The 19,820-nt window shown below is 44.9% G+C and overlaps 1 protein-coding gene across 2 annotated transcripts in view; it reads left to right on the forward strand.

The window, feature by feature from the left end:
* The window catches only part of PTCHD4 (patched domain containing 4), a 124,330-nt gene that overhangs the window by 22,809 nt on the left and 81,701 nt on the right, over positions 1–19,820 (forward strand). For both annotated transcript variants that reach the window (XM_054023571.1, XM_054023572.1), the window contains exon 2: positions 16,548–17,028. In XM_054023571.1, coding sequence (XP_053879546.1) covers positions 16,548–17,028 — 481 coding nt within the window. The remainder of the gene's footprint in view (positions 1–16,547; positions 17,029–19,820) is intronic.

Consider the following 19,820-nt stretch of genomic DNA (forward strand, 5'->3'; position numbering starts at 1 on the left):
AAACTCTCAGTATCAAGTTCGAACTTTAACAGCACTGGGGTTGTGATCTACAAACTTAATTGACCTGTCATATGCAAATCCTGCCAACTATGCCAGTGTCAAGCTGTCCTGGGTGGAAGGATAAACTTTTTTATTTTGGGGCTTGGGTGTAGCTGGGAGCTGGGTTTTCATGATTTTGCATAAACTGTGTAATAAGAACGTGAATGCACAGGAATAAAAAAACTAGCACAAACCCCATAGGGTTTGGGTGCGAATTTCTTGTTACCCTGGGTGTTTGGAAGTGTGTGGGTGTTGTGATGGAGGGAAAGTCCTTGCTGAAATCCACTCACCCTGGTAAAGAATCATAGAAAGTCACTTCTTCTAACACTGACTAAAGGAACCGCATTAGAATAAGGAAAACAGTATTATCCCTAAAGCCACTCTGTCCCATTCCTTCCACTGTAAAGCTTCTGCCTACATCCTTCTCCAACTCCCTCCTGTGTGGAGACCTATACAACCAGTACATCGGGGTTACACACCCTGCCGTGTACCCCTTGTACACAGTAGGTTGCAGGCTGCTACTAGCGGGTTTACCATTGCTAAGGAGGGATGGGGTATATGGTGTTCATGGACTGGAAGCCAGAGGGCTGTGAGCAGGTAAATTACAGGCAGCAGGGAAATATATGCCACTCATAGATAGGGAAAAGCCTGAAGGGACTGAAACTTAATGCTAGCTGCCTTAAACCCCTCCTCCTCCCCAGCGGGCGCGGACTCAGTAACATATACAGCAGTGGCTAGCCTGGCTCTTAGTTCCTGTAATGCCATCTGGTGCTGGCTTCCTGGGGAATTGGACCCCAGCAGCTTCTGGGAGGTGGTGAGAAGTGAGCCATAGGCTGTTGGGGGAGGGGAGAGAGGGAGCACTGACTGCACTGCAGTGAGCTTTTTAGCAGGACTGTGCTAGTGTGGTTCCTATCTTCCCAGCACAGCAGCAGCAAGCAACACAGAAAGAGAGAGAGAGAGTTTCCTTTTATTTGCAGGAGGGAATATAAGCAACTTAATGTCCTTCCCTACAACTTTCCATCACCCCTCCTCCCCCCCCACCCCCGCTTCCACAGGTGTCTCGGGATTTTCAGAGCCTATTGCAATGATTATTGCAGCCCTTGTTGCCTTCTCTCCACTCCCACCCCATCACTCATGCATATTCCTGCTCCAACACTCTCTTTCTAGCTCCTCTTGCATTCTCCTTTGTGTGCCGCCTTTCCCACGCCACCCCTTGTGGTCGGGACTCCCTCCCTCTTCCAGCAGTTATCCTCTCTCTGCTCAAATCCCTCCTCAAAACATACCTGATCCACTGAGCGAATTCCTCAGAGACAAGTGAGTGTGTGTGTGTCTGTGGTGGCGGGGGGCACCCACACCCCTTTCTGGTGATTATTTCTAGAGTGTCATAAATGTGCCTGGTGCTTCATGGGCAAAGATAAAGCGAAGGGGCCTGATCCTCCATTCTGCAACACCTGTGGAGTTACACTGGTGTCACAGAGTGGACAACCGAAGCCAAGGTCTCTGCCCCAAAGGGCTGACAATCTGAACTTAGAACACACCATCAAAGCACAACAGACTGCATTGTGTGTGTGTGTGTTGGGGTGGGGTGGGGGGATGCAGGACAGAGTGGCTGTATGTCCTTGTAAATCAGGAGTGTGGTGTTCGGTGTTTTCTGTGGGAGAAGCTGAGCTGGTGAAACTGACAGCTGCCTGGGGAATGCATATGCTCGTCCGGGACCACCCCGATGGAGCCTGCTGTCTGTCCAGCAAAGCTTCAGGTCTGCCCCCACCCCCTGCATGAGACCTCATATCAGCTCTGCCCCACATGTTCACCCAGCTCCAGGGGGTATCAGGGTCTCACTGTCCCTCCAGGCAATGGTGTGATAGGCAGGTCAGCTAGCACTGCCACCATCTGCAGATGGCCACTGCTCTGGCCTTGACCAGTGACTGCTACTCCTCACTTTCCTGCAGCAGAGGGAAGCGCCAGAGTGTGGCATAATATGGAGGGAGTTGGAGAGCCTGTTTTGGGGAGAGGGGAAGTGGACACAAAGCTCAGGGGGTCAATTCCCAGTTGCCTTGTGGCCCCCCTGGGCAATACCCCTGGTGCTAGAAGCCCTCTGGGAACCAATTCTGTAACCCCCAGCCCCATCACACAAGAGTGCCCAGTGCAGGGGACATGTTAGATGTGGGGAGTGTAGCTGTGGTCATCCTACCTGGCTATTCCCCAGCTGCCACAAGGACCACTGGGGCCTTGGGCACCTGGATGCAATTTAAGGCTGCTCTAAGCAGTGCTGGGGATGGACCTGGCCTGCAGCAGCCCCAGAATCAGGTGGAGGGGTCGCCCCAAAGCTGGGTGCCTGTGCTGGACTCTGTACTGGCCCAAAGAGGAGTTTGGCTCAGCGAGGGAGGGAGTGTGGTAGGAAGGGTGAGACTGGAACCGCAGCTGCAGGATAGAAAGAAAAATCTGGCATTATGGGTAAACTAATATGTTCTGTTTTCTAATTATAAAAGGGGGTGGGGTTTTGCTTGGCCAAGGAGGGAAAGAGGGAGGAAGGGGACCCTTTTCTTTCTCCTCTCCTCCCTCCCCTCCCCACCTCCCTAACCCAACCTCCAAAGCCATTCCCTGTCCCCTCTGAAAATCTGATCACCCTAGGGGAGGACATGGTGTCCCAAAGAGGTAAAGGCCCTGCCCATTGGGAGTCCTATATGTCTGGTTTAGAATGTTGGGTCTCTGCCTGCGTTGTGTACAGGGCCATGCGCATGGAGGCCTCTCCACAAAGAACAATAGGAATGATTGCATTTCCCTCAGCTATGGCACAGGAATGGACAGTGAACATGCTGATACCTTGTTTGATTTGGGGGATGGGCCTGAGTGAGAAATGTTTCTCTCTGTCCCGAAGGTAGATAAATATTCAGGAGCAAGTCCCTCTCTTCCTGGATGTATATCACTCCTGTTCCAACACTGTTTTAATCCTCTGGTGGAACCCCCGAGTCCCCAAAGTAATGAGACAAAGAAGTGCAGGACTGGAAGGGACCTCAAGAGGTGATCTAGTCCAGTCTCCTGCACTCATGGCAGGACTAAGTAATAACTAGACCATTCCTGACAGGTGTTTGTCTATCCTGTTCTTAAAAACCTCCAGTGGCAGTGTGACAATACCCAGTGTACAATCTAGACTTCTCAACAGCTGTGTCCCCTCAATTCTCCAATCTGAGGTGCTTTTTACACGGCTTCGCTGTCAGAGCAACCACTCCTGGTCTGCTCACACACAGCCTTTAGCATGTAAGCTGAGTTATATGAGTGTTCTAGCAGCCACTCCTGAATTATATTGCAGAGAGACACCAGCAAATTTCCAGTCCCAGATTTATCCCCAGAAATGTGCATCTTGTATTGTCCAGCTCTTTCCTTCTGGACAATACAAGCTCATAGAAAGTCAGCTATTCCATTAATACACAATGATATGCCCAAATCCTGTTAGCTCAAATGAAGTTTTCCAAACACTTCAATCCAACACACACTGGTTTAGATGAAACAATAAAACAATTTATTAACTACAGAAAGATAGATTTTAAGTCATTAGAAGTTATGAGACAGAAAAGTCAGAATTGGTTACAAAGAAATAAAAGGTAAAACGCAAACTAATATCTAACTTAACAAGCTAAGTGAATTTAAAGCAAAAAGGTTTCCCTCATCACATGGTTTCAGCAGTCTGGCTGGATTCTTTTCAGCCAGGACCTCTCCCCCAGTTCAATAATACTTCCTTGGTCTTTCAAGTGTTGTTGATACCATGATTAGAGATGAGAGAAGAGAGGTAATCTGAGGAATTTGCTCACATTTCTTATAGCATTTCTCTCCTTTGAGAATCATCTCCAGCTGCGTAAATTTCTTGCTCACACCCTTTTTCCTGCCAAAGATTTGATTTTGTTGACTTCTGGCTGAGGCATCAGTTTGCATTTTGTCTCAGGCTATGTCCACACTAGCACTTTTGTCGGTATAACTTATGTCACTCAGGTGTGTGAAAAAACACCCCTCTGAGCGACATAAGTTACACCGACAGATGCGCCGTTGTGGACAGCACTCTCCCGCTGACATAGCTACCATCGCTTGTTGGAGGTGGTTTAATATGTCGATAGGAGAGCTCTCTCCCATCGGCATAGAGCAGCTACACGAGCAATCTTACAGCGGCACAGCCGCATCGGTATAGCTGTGCCGCTGTAAGCTTGCTAGCATAGACATGGCCTCTGAGGAACTGGTTTGTGCCTGCTTTTCTAAACTTGGCATGTCTTATTCAGTAGAATTTCACAGATTTACATACGATGTTGCCACACATATTTTATCAGGGCAATAATGATCAGCAAATTAGGAGTTCTCAAATAATACCTCACAAGGCATATTTTGTACAAGATTTACCATAATTTTGTAAAAGTGGTGAACATAAAGGAACAGACTGTCACAGACAGAGATTCCAAAACCTCTCTAGGCAATTTGTTCCAGTGCTTAACTACCCTGACAGTTAGGAAGTTTTTCCTAATGTGCAACCTAAACCTCCCTTGCTGCAATTTAAGCCCGTGGCTTCTTGTCCTATCCTCAGAGGTTAACAAGAACAATTTTTCACCCTTCTCCTTGTAACAACCTTTTATATATTGGAAAACTGTTTTCATGTCCCCCCTTAGTCTTCTCTTATCCAGACTAAACAAACCTAATTTTTTCAATCTTTCCTCATAGGTCATGTTTTCTAGACTTGTAACCATTTTTGTTGCTCTTCTCTGGACTTTCTCCAATTTGTCCACATCTTTCCTGATATGTGGCGCCCAGAACTGGACACAATACTCCAGCTGAGGCCCTATCAGCATGGAGTAGATTGGAAGAATTACTTCTCATGGCTTGCTTACAAAACCCTGCTAATACATCCCAGAATGCTGTTTGCTTTTTTTTTTTTTTGCAACAGAGTTACACTGTTGACTCATATTTAGCTTGTTATCCACTATAACTCCCAGATCCCCTTCTGCAGTACTCCTTCCTAGGCAGTTCATTTTCCATTTGATTGTTCCTCCCTAGGTGTAGTACAGGGGTCGGCAATGTTTGGCATGCGGCTCACCAGGATAAGCACCCTGGTGGGCCGGGCCAGTTTATTTACCTGCTGATGTGGCAGGTTCGGCCGATCGCGGCCCCCACTGGCCGCGGTTCGCCGTCCCGGGCCAATGGGGGTGGCGAGAAGTGGCGCTCAAGGCACAGTCACTAGGCAAGGGAAGTTTCTTGCACCTTCATCTGCCTCAGTTTTCTCATCTGTAGAAATGGTTTTAATAATACTTACCCACCTTTGTAAAGCATGTAATACAATGGTATATCCATTATACAGATGGGTAACATGGAGCACGGTGATATTCAAGGTTGCACAGCACATCAGTGTTAGGGGTGGGAAAAGACCCTGGGCATTCTGGAACCCAGCTTCTTCTAACCCCCCAACCATACTCATTTCCCCCATACGATACCTAAATGAACTTCTGCTCCTACCATTGGTAACATAGGAGTTGCCATGTTGAATCAGACTGGTCTATCTAGTCCAGTACCAAGGCACGAACAGTGGCCAGCACCAGTTTTCTCAGATGAAGGTGCAAGAAACTTTATTTAAAGGGACTTGATTTTTTGGAGGGCAGGTAGTTCACCACTTTCTGAAAATCAGGCCCCTCTACTATCTCTCAAGCTGGGCACCTAAAGCCTGAGGCACCCAGAATCACCAGTCATTTTGGACAATCTCTGCTATAGTCCATGCTCATAAGAGCTAACAATCTAATTTCAGCTAAGAACAGAAGAGAGGGGCACCAAAAAGGGGCAGGGTTGGGGAAAGCTATTCAGGTAAAGCTGCAATGAGAAGACAGGTCATCCGATGGAGGACCAGATGAAGCATTCCTTGATGTTTCTCATGTGTAGTCTGAGTTTGTAAAAGAGGGAGCATTCTCAGGAACGAGGAACGGTTCCCTTTCTGTTCTTTTCACACCAGGCTAGAGGAACTGCATAGTCTTCTGACTATGGATTCCTGAGACTGGCCACAGTATGATTGTGGGGACTCTATCCTTCCCTTGAGGTTCTGTTGGGCCTGACCTTTTAGTACTTTAACTGTGCACCTTCCTTGGGGAGTAGTTTCCCTTGCCTAGTGACTGTGCCTTGAGTACTGTGAGCTACAGGGACAGTTCAGGTCATAGCCTGGAATCTGAACACAGATGGATTCTCGTTCTAATGGGACTCTTACAGCTCCTAGAGAGAGTGCTGGCCACTTGAGCTTGTAGCTGATTTTGCTTGTTTTTGTTAAAAAAAAAATCACCCTTATCCGAGCACATACATTTCCTGGCTGAGGTTTTTTTTCCCCCAAAGCTGACTAGTGGATTTAGCAACATAACTGCCATTCATTTCAATGGCTAGCTCCCTTCTTCAGGTTTGGAATTCCAACCCTGGATAGAGTTGGTGGAAGAACAGGAACATTCTTTTGCAAAAACTTTCATGAAATATTGTCCACTTTTTCCACTGGAAAATTTTGAAACTTTGATTGGCCTGAACCCAAACTCCAGAACTGAACACTTGTGATGTTGGAAGAAATTTGGATCTGGATCTGAACATTGAAGCTATTTCCTTTCTCTATAATGGACCAAACCAAAATCCTTGATTTAAACATCCCAGACTTCAGGAAAGTGTGGATCTGAATATGAACGTTGTGGCTCTCCACCTGTTATTTACCAGGATACTCAGTCTCACATCTTCAGTGGGACTCAACCAGCAGTGCTTAGGTAGTACCAATAAGAAGGTGCTCTGTAAGGGCCTGTCCACCCTCCAATTTTCACTTAAGTTTGTAACCAGTTACTGCCGTGGTTGGTTCTAGACATGGCTTTTGCCTGCACACAGGATGGGTCACACTTGGCTGTAGCTGCTTGGTTGTGTCAGAGGCCTGGTGTATGGACTAGCTTTCCAGATATAAGTGCTGGAGATTGGTCCAGCCATACCTGTGCCATAATTAAATAGCTGGTTCCAGCTGAGGGGCAGGACTTAAGAGGGTCAGGTGATAGCTTAATGGACACCTGGGCCTTATACAAGGACAGAGAGATGAGTCTGGATACGGAACCACAGAGAGTACATAGGCTCCCGTGGAAGACCCTGAGCTAGGGCTCCAGGGGAACCACCCTGAGGACTACACCAGAACAAGGGAAAGAGTCTCAAAGGCAGCCCAGCAGGGGTTAGGAACAGGGCCCAGAGGGCGGGCTGAAGAAAAGCTATGAAGGTTAGAAGAACCTTTTGGTTTGTTTGGGACTCCTTAGTTGGACTTTTGCTATTCCAAAAGGGTTTTTGGTTATGTGTGTTTGGCACTTGGCCCTAAGGCTAAGCCACGTCTCCAGCACAGACTGATGTCTAGAAAGTTGAGAGGACCAACTTCCGGGAGGGAAACTGTGGCAGAGGGTGCCAGCTGTGCCAAGTTTGGATAGCATGAACAACTATGGGGCAGCCATGCCCTATAATAACCAGACCCATGGTCATTCCTGTATAACTGGTTTAACCTCCCAGCTGTGTGTGGCATGATATCCCAGAATGTGCTGCTGATGCTGCTCTGTGTATATGCCCTCTGAACACTCTATCCCCTAAGGAAGCAATACAGAATAGATGCAGATTTTCCTAGAATGCACTGATACAAATCCAGATAAACAGTGTGGCTGCATCCACATGGTTTGAATGGCAGGAAAGCTGTTGTGGGGACATAGATCAAACAGTGCTGCTTGCAAAATAGCCATGCTGTGAACAGGTACAAAAACATGGTTGGCTTTGTAATGTGGATAGACTCTAGGAGGCCTTTGGTGATTTGTCTAGTGATGGGGAACCCATAAGAGGTCTGGAGATTCAGTTCAGGTCAGATAAGCACCCAAAAATGAGGATGGTTAGGCTAAAAGGGAGGGGAAAAAACGTAACAGTTTAAGCCTAAAAATCTGTTTCAAGTGATGGGTGAAGATGGGTCTGTTGTTATCTCTAGTTTCAAGCACAAAAAAATTGGGATGAGCTAAAACCAGTGACTTCACCTTAACTCTGTATTTTCTCTTTTTGGGGACTTTAGCCTAATACTGAACACTAGGTTAATTTGGTATGTCTTTGTTGTGGTGATAGAAATAACTGCATTAATCTCATTAGAATGTCTATCGCTTAATATATTTAGCAGACAATCCTGACTACCTTTTGTAAGATTTTTTAAAAGTCATTAAGACAAAATGGACTGAGCCGAGAATCACGTGCTTTATATTGACCTGTCAATGATGCTGCCTGATCATTATCTTTCACTCTGGCTGATACGTTACAAAAAATCCTCAGTGCTTACAAAGGATATTTTGTATTCTCCTTGCAGATAATTGTGATTCCAAGGGGTTCTCTTTTTTCTGTCAGGAAACTGAAGTGAACATCTTGCAACCTCTTGGTTTCAATGACATGGATGACAAATAGGTTGCAGACAAGATTGTTTTTTTTTTTTTTACATTGCTTGAAAATAGGTTGAATCTTCTGGCATTTCCTTGAGATGGAAACCAGTGGAGGCTGGTGTCATCTAACAGGAGGAAGGCAAAACAGACCCACTAAAGGCAGAAAGTGATCATACCGTCCCTGGGGGACTTCCGCTGATGGAAGAATAGGGCAAGCTGATATTAACCACTAGAAGTTAGTGCTGCTGATATAGGTGCTGTCCCATGATCAAACTGTAATGCTGCATCGTTAAGAAAACACAGAGGTCTTGATCCTAGTGGAATCCACTGGTGAGTGTGTGTGAGACAAGGCCCCCTCTTTGCTCAATCCTCAGAGCCTTTGAGTCTCTTACAGCCCTAGATAGTGCACCTGAATGCTTTAGCTCAAGCTGTAGCATTTTAACTTGAAGTCCTCAGTTCAATCTAAGGTGATAGATTGTGTTGGCTAAGATGATAGACATCACACTAATACAGGCTACAGCAGGCAGCCCAGGGTTGCAAGCATGAGTGGAGGTACCAGGACTGAGATTTCAATGGGAATTGTCCATCCAAATTCCATAGGCAGCTTTGAGAAGTCACAGCTACCCAGATGTAGATTTCCACCGTGAGCCCTTTGCTTGGACTCTCCTTTAATTTCAAGAGTTTAGGGTAATAAAGGGACAGGTGTCACTGGGATGTAAGCGGGATCCTGAGCAAGCCAATGGCACTTGGTTACATGTTCTCCTCTTGAACCTTACACTTCCCACTATTAAGCCGGGGTAACTCGGGGCTAGATTCACAAAAAGACCTAAGCACCTGTCACAGTTAGAGGCCTAAATCCCAGAATCAGGCCCTACTGGAATTCACAAATCCCACCTCATCTGTCACCCATCTCTGCTTCTGAGCATGTGCACTGCATCTGGATACTTAAGTCCTAGAGTGATGCACTAACTAAGGGAAGTTCTGCATTCTTCTGCCTATGGGGCCTGACCTGGTAAACTTGCTCAGAACTTGCCTACCAGGCTGGACCCCACGGGCAAACTCACACACAGAGCAGCTGGACCTCCCTTGTCACTTTTATCCTAGTGCCTAGTGTCCTCACCTGGTGTGTGGGAGATCCTTGGTTCAAGTCCCCCCTCCATCTGAGAAGGAACTTGAACAGGAATTTGTGACCTCTCAGGCGAGTACGTTGATGGCTGATCTATAGGACGTTCTCGTCTAGAGCCTTCCTCAGTCTCTCCTTTGGAAGCTGTTCCACTGCGGATAAATAATTGAAAAAGTCATTGGGCCGGAGAGAGAGGGAGAGAGCACAAGCATGAGAATGACTCTGTAGCACATGCAATGGGAGTAGGGGTTGCCGTGGTTAGAGCACTCACCTGAGAGGTGGCTGATCCCTGTTCAAACCCCATTGCCTGAGGAAGAGAGACTCTGAAGTAGCCGTGTCCCACATCCCAGCTGAATACCCTACTCACTGGGGTAAGTTATGAAGGAGCTGCAACTGTAGCTTTCCTTAACCACCCCCTAGCTTATTGTGAAAGTGGCATAGGTGCCTAGTGCCAAGAGAGGGTTTGCAGCTGAGAATTCCAAGCAGAAGGAGGCACCTCCATGCAGCCTGGATTTAGGTGCCAAACTCCCGGCGAGAGTGGGGCTTCGCATCCACCCCTCAGGCTGGCATCTCCTATTGGCTTGCTTGGGCAGGGAGCCGCATAGCATGCTGGCTTTTGTGAATCCCATTCTGAGGTGCCTGTCTCTCCCCATTCATTGTACAGGGAGCTTAGGCACCTACCCGGGCGATTTGAACCCCAGTGATTTTTCTAGATGCCTAAAAATTAGATATAGCCGGTGCCACGCCTGTGTTTCTTTGTGAATTTAGCATTTGGTGTCTGTGCAGCAGCAATGCCAATAATGCAGGATTGAGTGTCCCGGGGCTCCTTGTCCTGCTCATCGCTTTTACCTGTTGGGTTTATGCTGGAACCCACCATAGCTGTGCTCTGCGGGCTCAAACTCCAAAGCTCAGCACATGTAGAAACTGAGACTAGGACTGTAAAAGTATCTGCTCCCAAGGGAGAAACACTGGCTCAGTTAAAGGAACGCAAGAGATGGCTGAGAAAAACACGGACTAACAAGATAAAAAGTTGCAAGGTTATTTCTGAAGCATTTCCAATATGTATTCTCTATAGGGTCAGGTGTCATTTAAATAGTTGTGCAGTACGTTTTACTGAACAGCGGATTAAAAAGTATATTAAGGTCCATATTGTCCATTACAGAGGCTGCTCACAGGTAAAGAGACAGGAAACACTACAAGATTGTTGTAGGGAACATAGGTCGGATTTGGATTTAGGCCTGACTAACAGTAGTTGGCCAAAAGTATCTGAAAGTTGCATTTAGAAACTAGATGTCCAAAGCAGCTTTCTGGCTTGTAGTCAAAAGGGTGTTAGGGTAAGTCACTTGCTTGCCCTAGACTCTGCCCCTGCCTCTTAGAGTTACTTCCCCAGTTTCGTACTTAACTCACTGTTACAAGGACGTGTGGGAATGAGTGAATGTGGAATGCGAACAGTCATTAGTTATATTTAAACAGTGAAGACATTTATGTCTTGGGCCTAAGCGGAAGTTTGCCTACCATCTTCTTATCACGTGGTATCTTCTTGCATCCTGTTTTTTGAGAGCCATCAGTTTGCCCTTATCAGCAAACTGCTCTAAGACATATACATTCTAACCTGGAACCTTCAATATGATGTCAAGGTCCAGATGTCAAGTCATTGGTCCACACTGAACTATATAAAACATGCTGGAACCCCTAACTGGACAGTGGTCCCTTGGGGTGGAGCAGAGGAGTCACTGATTCCTACCAAAGATGCCAACTGTGCAAGAGGGAAGGGATGGGGGTGGGGAGACTTTTTCGCATCAACCTGAAGTTGTCCCCTGCTCTCTTCCTTGGACCGGTCATCCAAAGAAGCAGAGATGAAGGACTCTGACCACCGGCAAAGCCAGGCCTGATGGTTATAACAAAGAGCGAGGAAAAAGCTGAACTTTTCCCCACCACATGTGCAACAGCTCCAAACTACATCTTATCAGAAAAGATAATGGTAAATATCAATCTACTTCCAAGGCCAGTCACATGAACTTAAAACTTTGAGAAGAAGATGTGAAAATCCCTTTGTAGAGCAGTGTAAGGACACTCCGATCACTCCAATGCCTACTAGTGTGTGTGCATGTGTGTTGTGTGTATTTGTGTGTCACTAAGTGCTTCTCAAAGTAGACACTAAACCCCCTAGTCTGCTATTTGAACAGGAAGAGATCTCTGTGTTAAAGCAGTGTCATTCTAAAGCTGCTAAAAGTGTAGGACTCTAGAAATTATTCTGTGTCTATGCCAGACTGCCAGAAAGATGCAGTCACTGTGTTAAATTGGGGAGAGGGAATAGGCTAGATCGGTAGCTCTCAACCTTTCCAGGCTACGGTTCCCCTTTCAGGAGTCTGATTTGTCTTGCATATCCCAAATTTCACCTCACTTACAAACTACTTGCTTACAAAATCAGACACAAAAATACAAAAGTGTCACAGCACACTATTACTAATATATTGCTGACTTTCTCATTTTTATCATATAATTATAAAATAAATAAATTGGAATATAAATATTGTACTTACGTTTCAGTGGATAGTATATAGAGCAGCATAAACAAGTCATTGTCTGTATGAAATTTTAGTTTGTACTGACTTCGCTAGTGCTTTTTATGTAGCCTGTTGTAAAACTAGGCAAATATCTAGATGAGTTGATGTACCCCCTGGAAGACCTCTGCATACCCCAAGGGGTACATCCACCCCTGGTTGAGATAAACAAAACCTTCATGTGATTCTGTGACCGGTGAGCTTAATGGGACAAAGAAGCCAGAGGAGGGAGTTACCAGGAAATCATTTTCAGAGCTCTGATCCCCAAAGCTAAGGCAAGGAATAGCATCTGCCTTTAACAAGACTGGTAGCTAAATAGCTTAAATCAAAGGGAAATGCTTCTCCCCTTAGCCTTCCTGTAAGACCTTAAGAGAATTGGTTTTCTTAACTTGTTCATTATAATTTGATTTAGTTACTAATTGTAGTAATTGGCGAGATGGATAAATTGAACCATTGACTTATTGATTGTATTTTAATTAAACCTTAATTTGACTGCTGCATTGTACCATTGTAAATTAGGTTAGGAAAACTGTTAGTGACCTATTTCGCTTGTTCTAGAACTGCTTACTTATTCTTTTTAATACATTTATAAAAGATGCCCTGAACTGGTTTCTCTCTCAAAACTTCAACACAGACAACGTGACCTACATAGAAGATAACAGCAAAATCATTAAAAATCATTCTTGAGCCCATCCTATATTTTAATTACTTACAAAACACCCCATTATCTCACTCATTGTATTCGTGGAGTTTCTGTTGAATTCTTGCTTTAGGGACATGAGTGATTTCCCCCTGAAGATCAGGCAAGGAGTTCTGACCCACAGATACCTCTGAGACAGGGTCAGCATAAACCTACCTGCTAAAGTCCCAGGGGTTTGGAGGTGCAGGGGGACAAAACCAGAGACTGTGTCCATCACCCCATCTCACTCCTCCAGTGTTCCCCCTCCTCAGCTTCAGAAGGGCTTCAGGGGAGCTGGAAAAAGCGGAAACTATGCCTAAAGAGGGTCAAAAGATGAGAGGAAAGTGGACAGGGCCCTGGCCTGGGAATTGGGGGATCTGGGTTCTATTTCCAGCCCTGCCAGCGACCTTGGGAAAGACAATTTGAACCTCTGTGCCTCTTTCCCCATCAGTAAAGGAGGGCTAATAATACTTATCTCCCTCTGCAAAGCACTTTGAGATCCCTGGCTAGAAAGTGCTACATAATTACCAAGTATTATTTTTATTTTCATGAGAAATATGAGCAAGAAATAGCAATTGAATGTGTCCTGATAAATGTAAAATAATCGATGTGGGGGAATTATAGTCTGAAACTAGAAACAGCTGGTATGAAATTAGGAATAGCATAATGTAGGTGCATGTCCGAAATATATAATAACAATGGCTTTTGGAAGGATGGTCTTTTGGTTAAAGAATCGGGGTTAGACTCAAGAGATCTGGGTTCAAGACCTAGCTTTGTCATAGACTTCCTGTATAAATGTGGGCAAGTTGCTTAAACTCTCTGCCTCTCTTCGCCATCTGTAAAATGGGGATAACAATATTGCCTCCCCCCTCTACCCACCTTTGCTTGAGACTGTAAGCAATGACTCTCTCTTACTACGTGTTCAGACAGCACCTTGTTCAATGGAACCCTGATCTCACCTGGAGCATAGAGGCAGTACCAGAATGCAAATAAATAATAATAATGAAGAGTATTAACATGTGGAACCATTTCCCAAGGGCAATGATGGAAGCCTCATTGTTTGCATCGTTTAAAAGTAGAGAGGGTCAAACACTTGATTCTGTATGAAACAGTCTTGCATTGTCCAGGAGGAGATGGACAAGATGCCTTTAAAGGTGTTCACCATCTCTAATTTCCATGATTCCATCTGAAGGAGCTCTCTATATTTTGATGACATATGGGCTGGGATATCTTACAGTACATTAATGTAACAAATAGCCATTATCTTCTATTTTATGGAAGATACTGTAGGGCGTGATTTATTTGTGCCAGTTCTGTTTCTTCTTTCAAAACGCTACCTTTCACTGAAAGATGGCTATCCAAAAGTTTCCAGTAACCTTGCAGTGCATGCTGCATAGTAAATCAATGGAATCTGAATTATAATACATTGTCTTCGGTAGCTGTTTTAGGCTGTGCTGCTGGAGTGTCCTGCTGTGACAGAAAACATTTTCATATCAACACAGAATATATATTATTATGTATGACATTTGTCCCTCATTTTTTAAGTGGTGCAAGAAAGATTTTAACTGTGCTGGCCCATCTGATATTAATGGGATCTGCATTGCTAACTCCTTAACTATCACTTTGGAAACGTACCCAATGTGGTTGTTTGTGAATGCTGAGTATCATCCTCCTCAAAAAAGTAAAAATAAAATAGCATTAAACACCCGATCTGAAATGATACAAACAAGGATATTCACAGTCAAGACTGAAACAGCTGCCTTATCTTGCTCCTTTGTGTCCTGCCATCCCTGCTCATGTGACATTTGTAAGGATGGCCGTGGGTGATTTTAGAAGCTGGCATGTGATTGGAATTTGAGTCCCTGCCACATGGCCATGCCCTGTTAGAAGGTTCTCTGCTGCAGGACAACGTCCTCTGCATACCACAGGCACAAGACGGTCTGTGACTGAGTTTCAGCCTTATCTCTGAATTCCTGATATTTATTGAATGTAGGAGCAGCCATCCTGGAACACACCTTTGGTTCGGAAAGTCTGCTCTCTTGCTTCGTTGATAGATTGATTTTTATAGGGGACAGAATGAACTGTTACACTCACCTCGTCGGACCTCCTGCATAGAACAAGCCATAGAATCTCACTCCGTGATTCCTATCTGTAGCCCAATTGCTTCTGGAACTGGCTTTTATTAGATGCTTTAGAACAATGGTGGGCAACTATGGCCCATGGGTGGCCCATCAGGGCAATCTACTGGCAGGCCGCTAGACTGTTTGTTTACATTTGCGTGACAGCTCCTAGTGGCCACGGTTCGCTGTTCCCAGCCAATAGGAGTTGTGGGAAGTGGTGAACTGCAGCCACTGGAAGCAGCAGGTGGCCATGCAAATGTAAACAAACGGTCTGGCGGCCTGCCAGCGGCTTGCCCTGACGGACCGCGTGCAGCCCTCAGGCCAGAGGTTGCCCACCACTGCTTCAGAAGCTGAAAATCCCCCATAATGTACCTGGCCATTTGCTGCCGCATAGGTGGGTGGGAAGGAGTAGCTTCCTGAGCTAAGCTATTGATCAGTTCATGCTCTGAAGCATCCTGATAATAGTTATATAACTTGTGGTTCTGACTGCTATAATTCTAACTTGTCTTGTGTCTGAGTTGCTTTAGATGTTTATATTTGTTTTAGCTATGATAGGAACAAAATTAAAAATCTCTCATTCAAGTTTATAAATGTGTAGGCACTTTTTAAAAAGTGTTATTTGGTACCTGGCAGAAATTTAGAGTCTTCTTGATGAACTAGATTATTAATGCTGGGACCTTTTCAAATCCACCCTTCTAATGCATCCTGAGTCTGCATTTAGGACTGTAACCATTTCCCAGTGAAGTCAATGGGAGTTTGCCATTGTGCAGGAACAGGGTCCTTTGGAATAACCCACTGCTAGAGATCTTTCAGAAGTCTTTGATGCTAAGAATGGAAGCATATGAGCTTGGCAAGATGACTGTATATGAAATAAATCAGTTTTCAATACATGGGACCTGATTCTGATCACACTTACACCAGTTTTACAGTAGAGTGACTCCACTGACATCCTGATTTACACTGGAATAAGAGACCAGAATAAGGCCCATACTTTCAAAACACAAAAAGGGACTCTCCAACATTATGGACTAAAGTAGCGATTCTCATTTGGGTTACACTGATGTAAATAAATTCACAGATTCTGATCTCAATTACACCAGTGTAAACCTAGAGTAATTGTACTAAGCTCACTGGAGTCACTCCAGATGTACATCTGGGTAATTGAGATCAGAATCAGGACCTAATTTTCTGTAAACATTTCTATTTATTTTTTTAAGAGCAATGTCACAGTGGCAGGACATCACAAATTTTGTTGTTGCTGGTTGTTTTAAATCTGGAAAAGCTATCATCAGGTTCTGTGAGTGAGGAGCTTGCATGTTACATTTTAGTCGTCAAATATCTGAGTCTCTGATGAATATTCTGGCAGCCCCTTAACTGCGACATGGAATGGCAAATGGGTCTACTATGATTAAATAACACAGAGTCGTTGCACAGAGCAAGGGCCTGACCCAAAGCCCAAGGAAGCGAATGGAGAGCCTCCTATTGACTTCAATGGGCTTTGATCTGGCCTTCAGTGTGTATATTTATAAAACCCAGAAAAAAAATTATGTCCCTTTAACTCTTAATAACCACATGCTTCTCTTTCACTTTTCTCTTCAGGATGGAAGGAGCAGTTTTATTGGACACCAACTTGGAGGGGTCATGGAGGTGCCAAACAGCAAGGACCAGCGAGTGAAGTCAGCCAGAGCCATCCAGATCACCTACTACCTCCAAACCTATGGCTCTGTTGCCCAGGGCCTTATTGGTGAAAAATGGGAGAGTGAATTCTGTAAACTGATGCGCAAGCTGCAGCTGGATCACCAAGATCTGCAGCTCTACTCGCTGGCATCCTTTAGTCTTTGGAAGGACTTCCACAAGACCAGCCTCCTGGCCAAGGGCAAGATCTTAGTGAGCCTGATGCTCATTCTACTGACTGCGATGCTCTCGAGCTCCATGAAGGACTGCCTGCGAGGCAAACCTTTCCTGGGATTATTGGGAGTATTTACAATCTGCATCTCCAGCGTCACTGCGGCAGGGATATTTTTCATTACTGATGGAAAATATAACTCTACACTGCTGGGAATCCCCTTCTTCGCAATGGGTAATTCTTTATCTTCATAATAATGGGATTAACGCAATTTAATGACGGGATTGTAAATGACATCCCAGGGTATAAAGTGCAGGTTTTACCTTCAGTGAAAGTCCAGGTCCTTTTCATTTTGTTAAACTGACCCGTCCTTTACCAAAACAATTAAAAATTAAATGAAAATCCCAAACAAAACAAAGTAACAGACAAAAAAAAAAAGAGTGAATGACTGTGTTGGAACCTCACCCAATAGGAGAGCAGTAGTTGTATGAATCCCTGTTACAAAACAAAGGGGAACTTGTTATTGAAAACCGGTCAGCTCAGCATAGAAAATGGATATTTGTTGACGTGTCTTTGATGGCGGGCTGGTGGGAAGAGTAAGGAGCGACTGCAGGGAGTGGCAAAGAAAATAATATGTAGCATCCTCTTTGGTGAGGCTTTCTCTTTGATTTGTGTGGGAGGTGGAGGAATGGTTTGGTTCATGAATGAAATTGTGAGAGAGGTGATTACAGCCCTTGTGTCTGCCTGGCTGTAAGCACAGGGCCTGTCTCTGTCTGTAGAACATAATCCCCCGGCTTGTGAAATTTAGAGACCATCTGCAATGATTTGCTTGGGACGCACCATGAGGCAGAAGTTTCAGCTAAAGATCAAATGTCTGGACCCATTTTTGAAGGAAATTGTTTGTTTTAGTGCAGTATTTTAAGCATATCTCAATTGCATTCGTTTAACAATTTGATTGCAAGATTCCAGGCTAGGGAAGTATGCTGAAGAGGAAGATAAAGCAGTATCCACAGAGATGTGCCACCTCATTTCTCTGTGCAGTCAGCAAGGAGAAACATTGTCATCTCACCGCACAGTGTATTTGAATATTTGTGTTTCCCCTCATCCTAGATCTCAGTGGCCAACTTCAAAGGCTCCATGCTGCCTTTTGTATCTGAAGGAAATCTTGCCTGTGGGCAGAATGTTCTGTTCCATTCTCTTCCAGTTCGTTTCTTAGCTGTGCCCATTCTGATGGTGTCTGAGCACCCAATGCTCCTCTGGGCGAAAGTCCATGTGTGGACACATCACAGACTAGAGGGACCCAGAGGGAGGGGAAGCTATGCGTTTCTTCCTGGCCGCCCAACTGCTGTGCAGTGTGGGTGTAGCCCTGCAGTATAGGGGCAAAGTTCTTCCCCTGTCGTCTTCCTGAAAGAGGGGGACAGCAGAAGGTGCTGAAAGATGGGAAAGAGGGATCCTAAGTGGGAATTGGGGAGTGTCAGGCACTCTGGTGGTGCTGAAATGGAGAGGATCAGGAGAGTGATTTAGGGGTATGTGTGGGAGAGGGGGGACAGAATCAAGGCTGCTTGACAGGGGAATTGGAGTAGACTTTTGGGTGGAGAGAGTGTAGAATAGGGAGCAGGGTGGGGAGCCGGGAGTGGACCAACACAGAAGGGGATCATAACACAAGTGGTGGCACATGCGGGAATTTGAGTTGCTTGGTAGCTCTCTGGATCTAAAACCAAGAGAATGCTTGAGCTTTAGGCAGGCTTATAAATTGCTTTACATGATGCAGCCACAAGGGGGACAGAGTCTACCCTGGAGTGAAATTGTGTTACAAAATGGATTTGGGTGCCTTAGTTTATCATTTGGGGTGGAAGACAGAACTCTGTGAGTTTGCTAGCCAGAGATTAAATGTAATTTTATGTTTATTTGCAGTGTTCTAGAGCTCACTTCTACCAGAAAAAGGCTCTTTATGAAATTGCAAGGAAATATTCCATAGGATTACATTGTACTTGCTTTGGGGTTTGGAGGAACTAAATAAATAACCTTTTTATGTATATTTCATCCAATAATTTCCAACTGATTTGTAGACATGATTAGATGAATGCTCACATGTCCCCGAGAGCTATAGTTGGTAAGTTTTATTTTTTTCCAGAGGAATAAACTGAAAGACAAGAATTGTGACTTACCTAAGGTCACATGGAGGCCTGCTCCTGCAGTCAGGTGCCCTCTACTCCCATTAATGACAGTGCCAGTTGATGATACAAAACGCTTGTCATCAGGTACTCAGGACCAGGCAGGATTGGGCACATAATAAACCAATAGCAGAGCTTTGAACAGAACCCAGCGATTCCAATTCACAGTCCTGAGCTCTAATCATTTAGATCTGGTCTTATATGGTCTCTTAGGTAGATCAGTGTCCCAAATTGTGGTTCCACAGCATGCTAGGCCTGTACAGAGCATTAGTCCTGCCTGTGCTTTGGCTGTTCGGGATGCTCATGTTCTCACTCCTAGCAGCTCTTACTGTCACTTTTGCCTCCCCACGCCCTCCTCCTTTTCTGTTGTGTTCTGCATTCACCTGTTAAGATCCAGATCTGAAGCCCATTGGTATGGAAAGACTCCCATTGATTTCAGTGGGTTTGGGTCAAGCACTTGGACTGTAAATTCCTTGGGAGAGGTACGGTCATCTATTACATTGTTTGAACAGCACCCAGCATAATAGGATCTTGCTCCAGATCAGAGCCTTTGGGTGCTACCATAATACAACTGAATAATACAGACAAACAACTACATTAAAAGAATGTTATTCAGGTTGCAAAGTTAAGGATTTGAGAATTCAGGAATACTAGATTTATGGTTCCCAGTGCAACTTTAATTTGCCCTCTTTACACATCTACCTTGTGCACTGAATGAGGCCGGGGTCCCGTATGTTGATATATATTTTTAAAAGCATGTGAGCATGTAATTAATCACTGTCTCATAATGCATATGCACAATGGGGCTGAATGAAAGGCTGCATGGCATTTCTTAACGTTTAAGGGTTTCAC

The sequence above is a fragment of the Malaclemys terrapin genome, chromosome 3 (assembly GCF_027887155.1).
Source record: "Malaclemys terrapin pileata isolate rMalTer1 chromosome 3, rMalTer1.hap1, whole genome shotgun sequence".
Lineage (NCBI taxonomy): Eukaryota > Metazoa > Chordata > Testudines > Emydidae > Malaclemys > Malaclemys terrapin.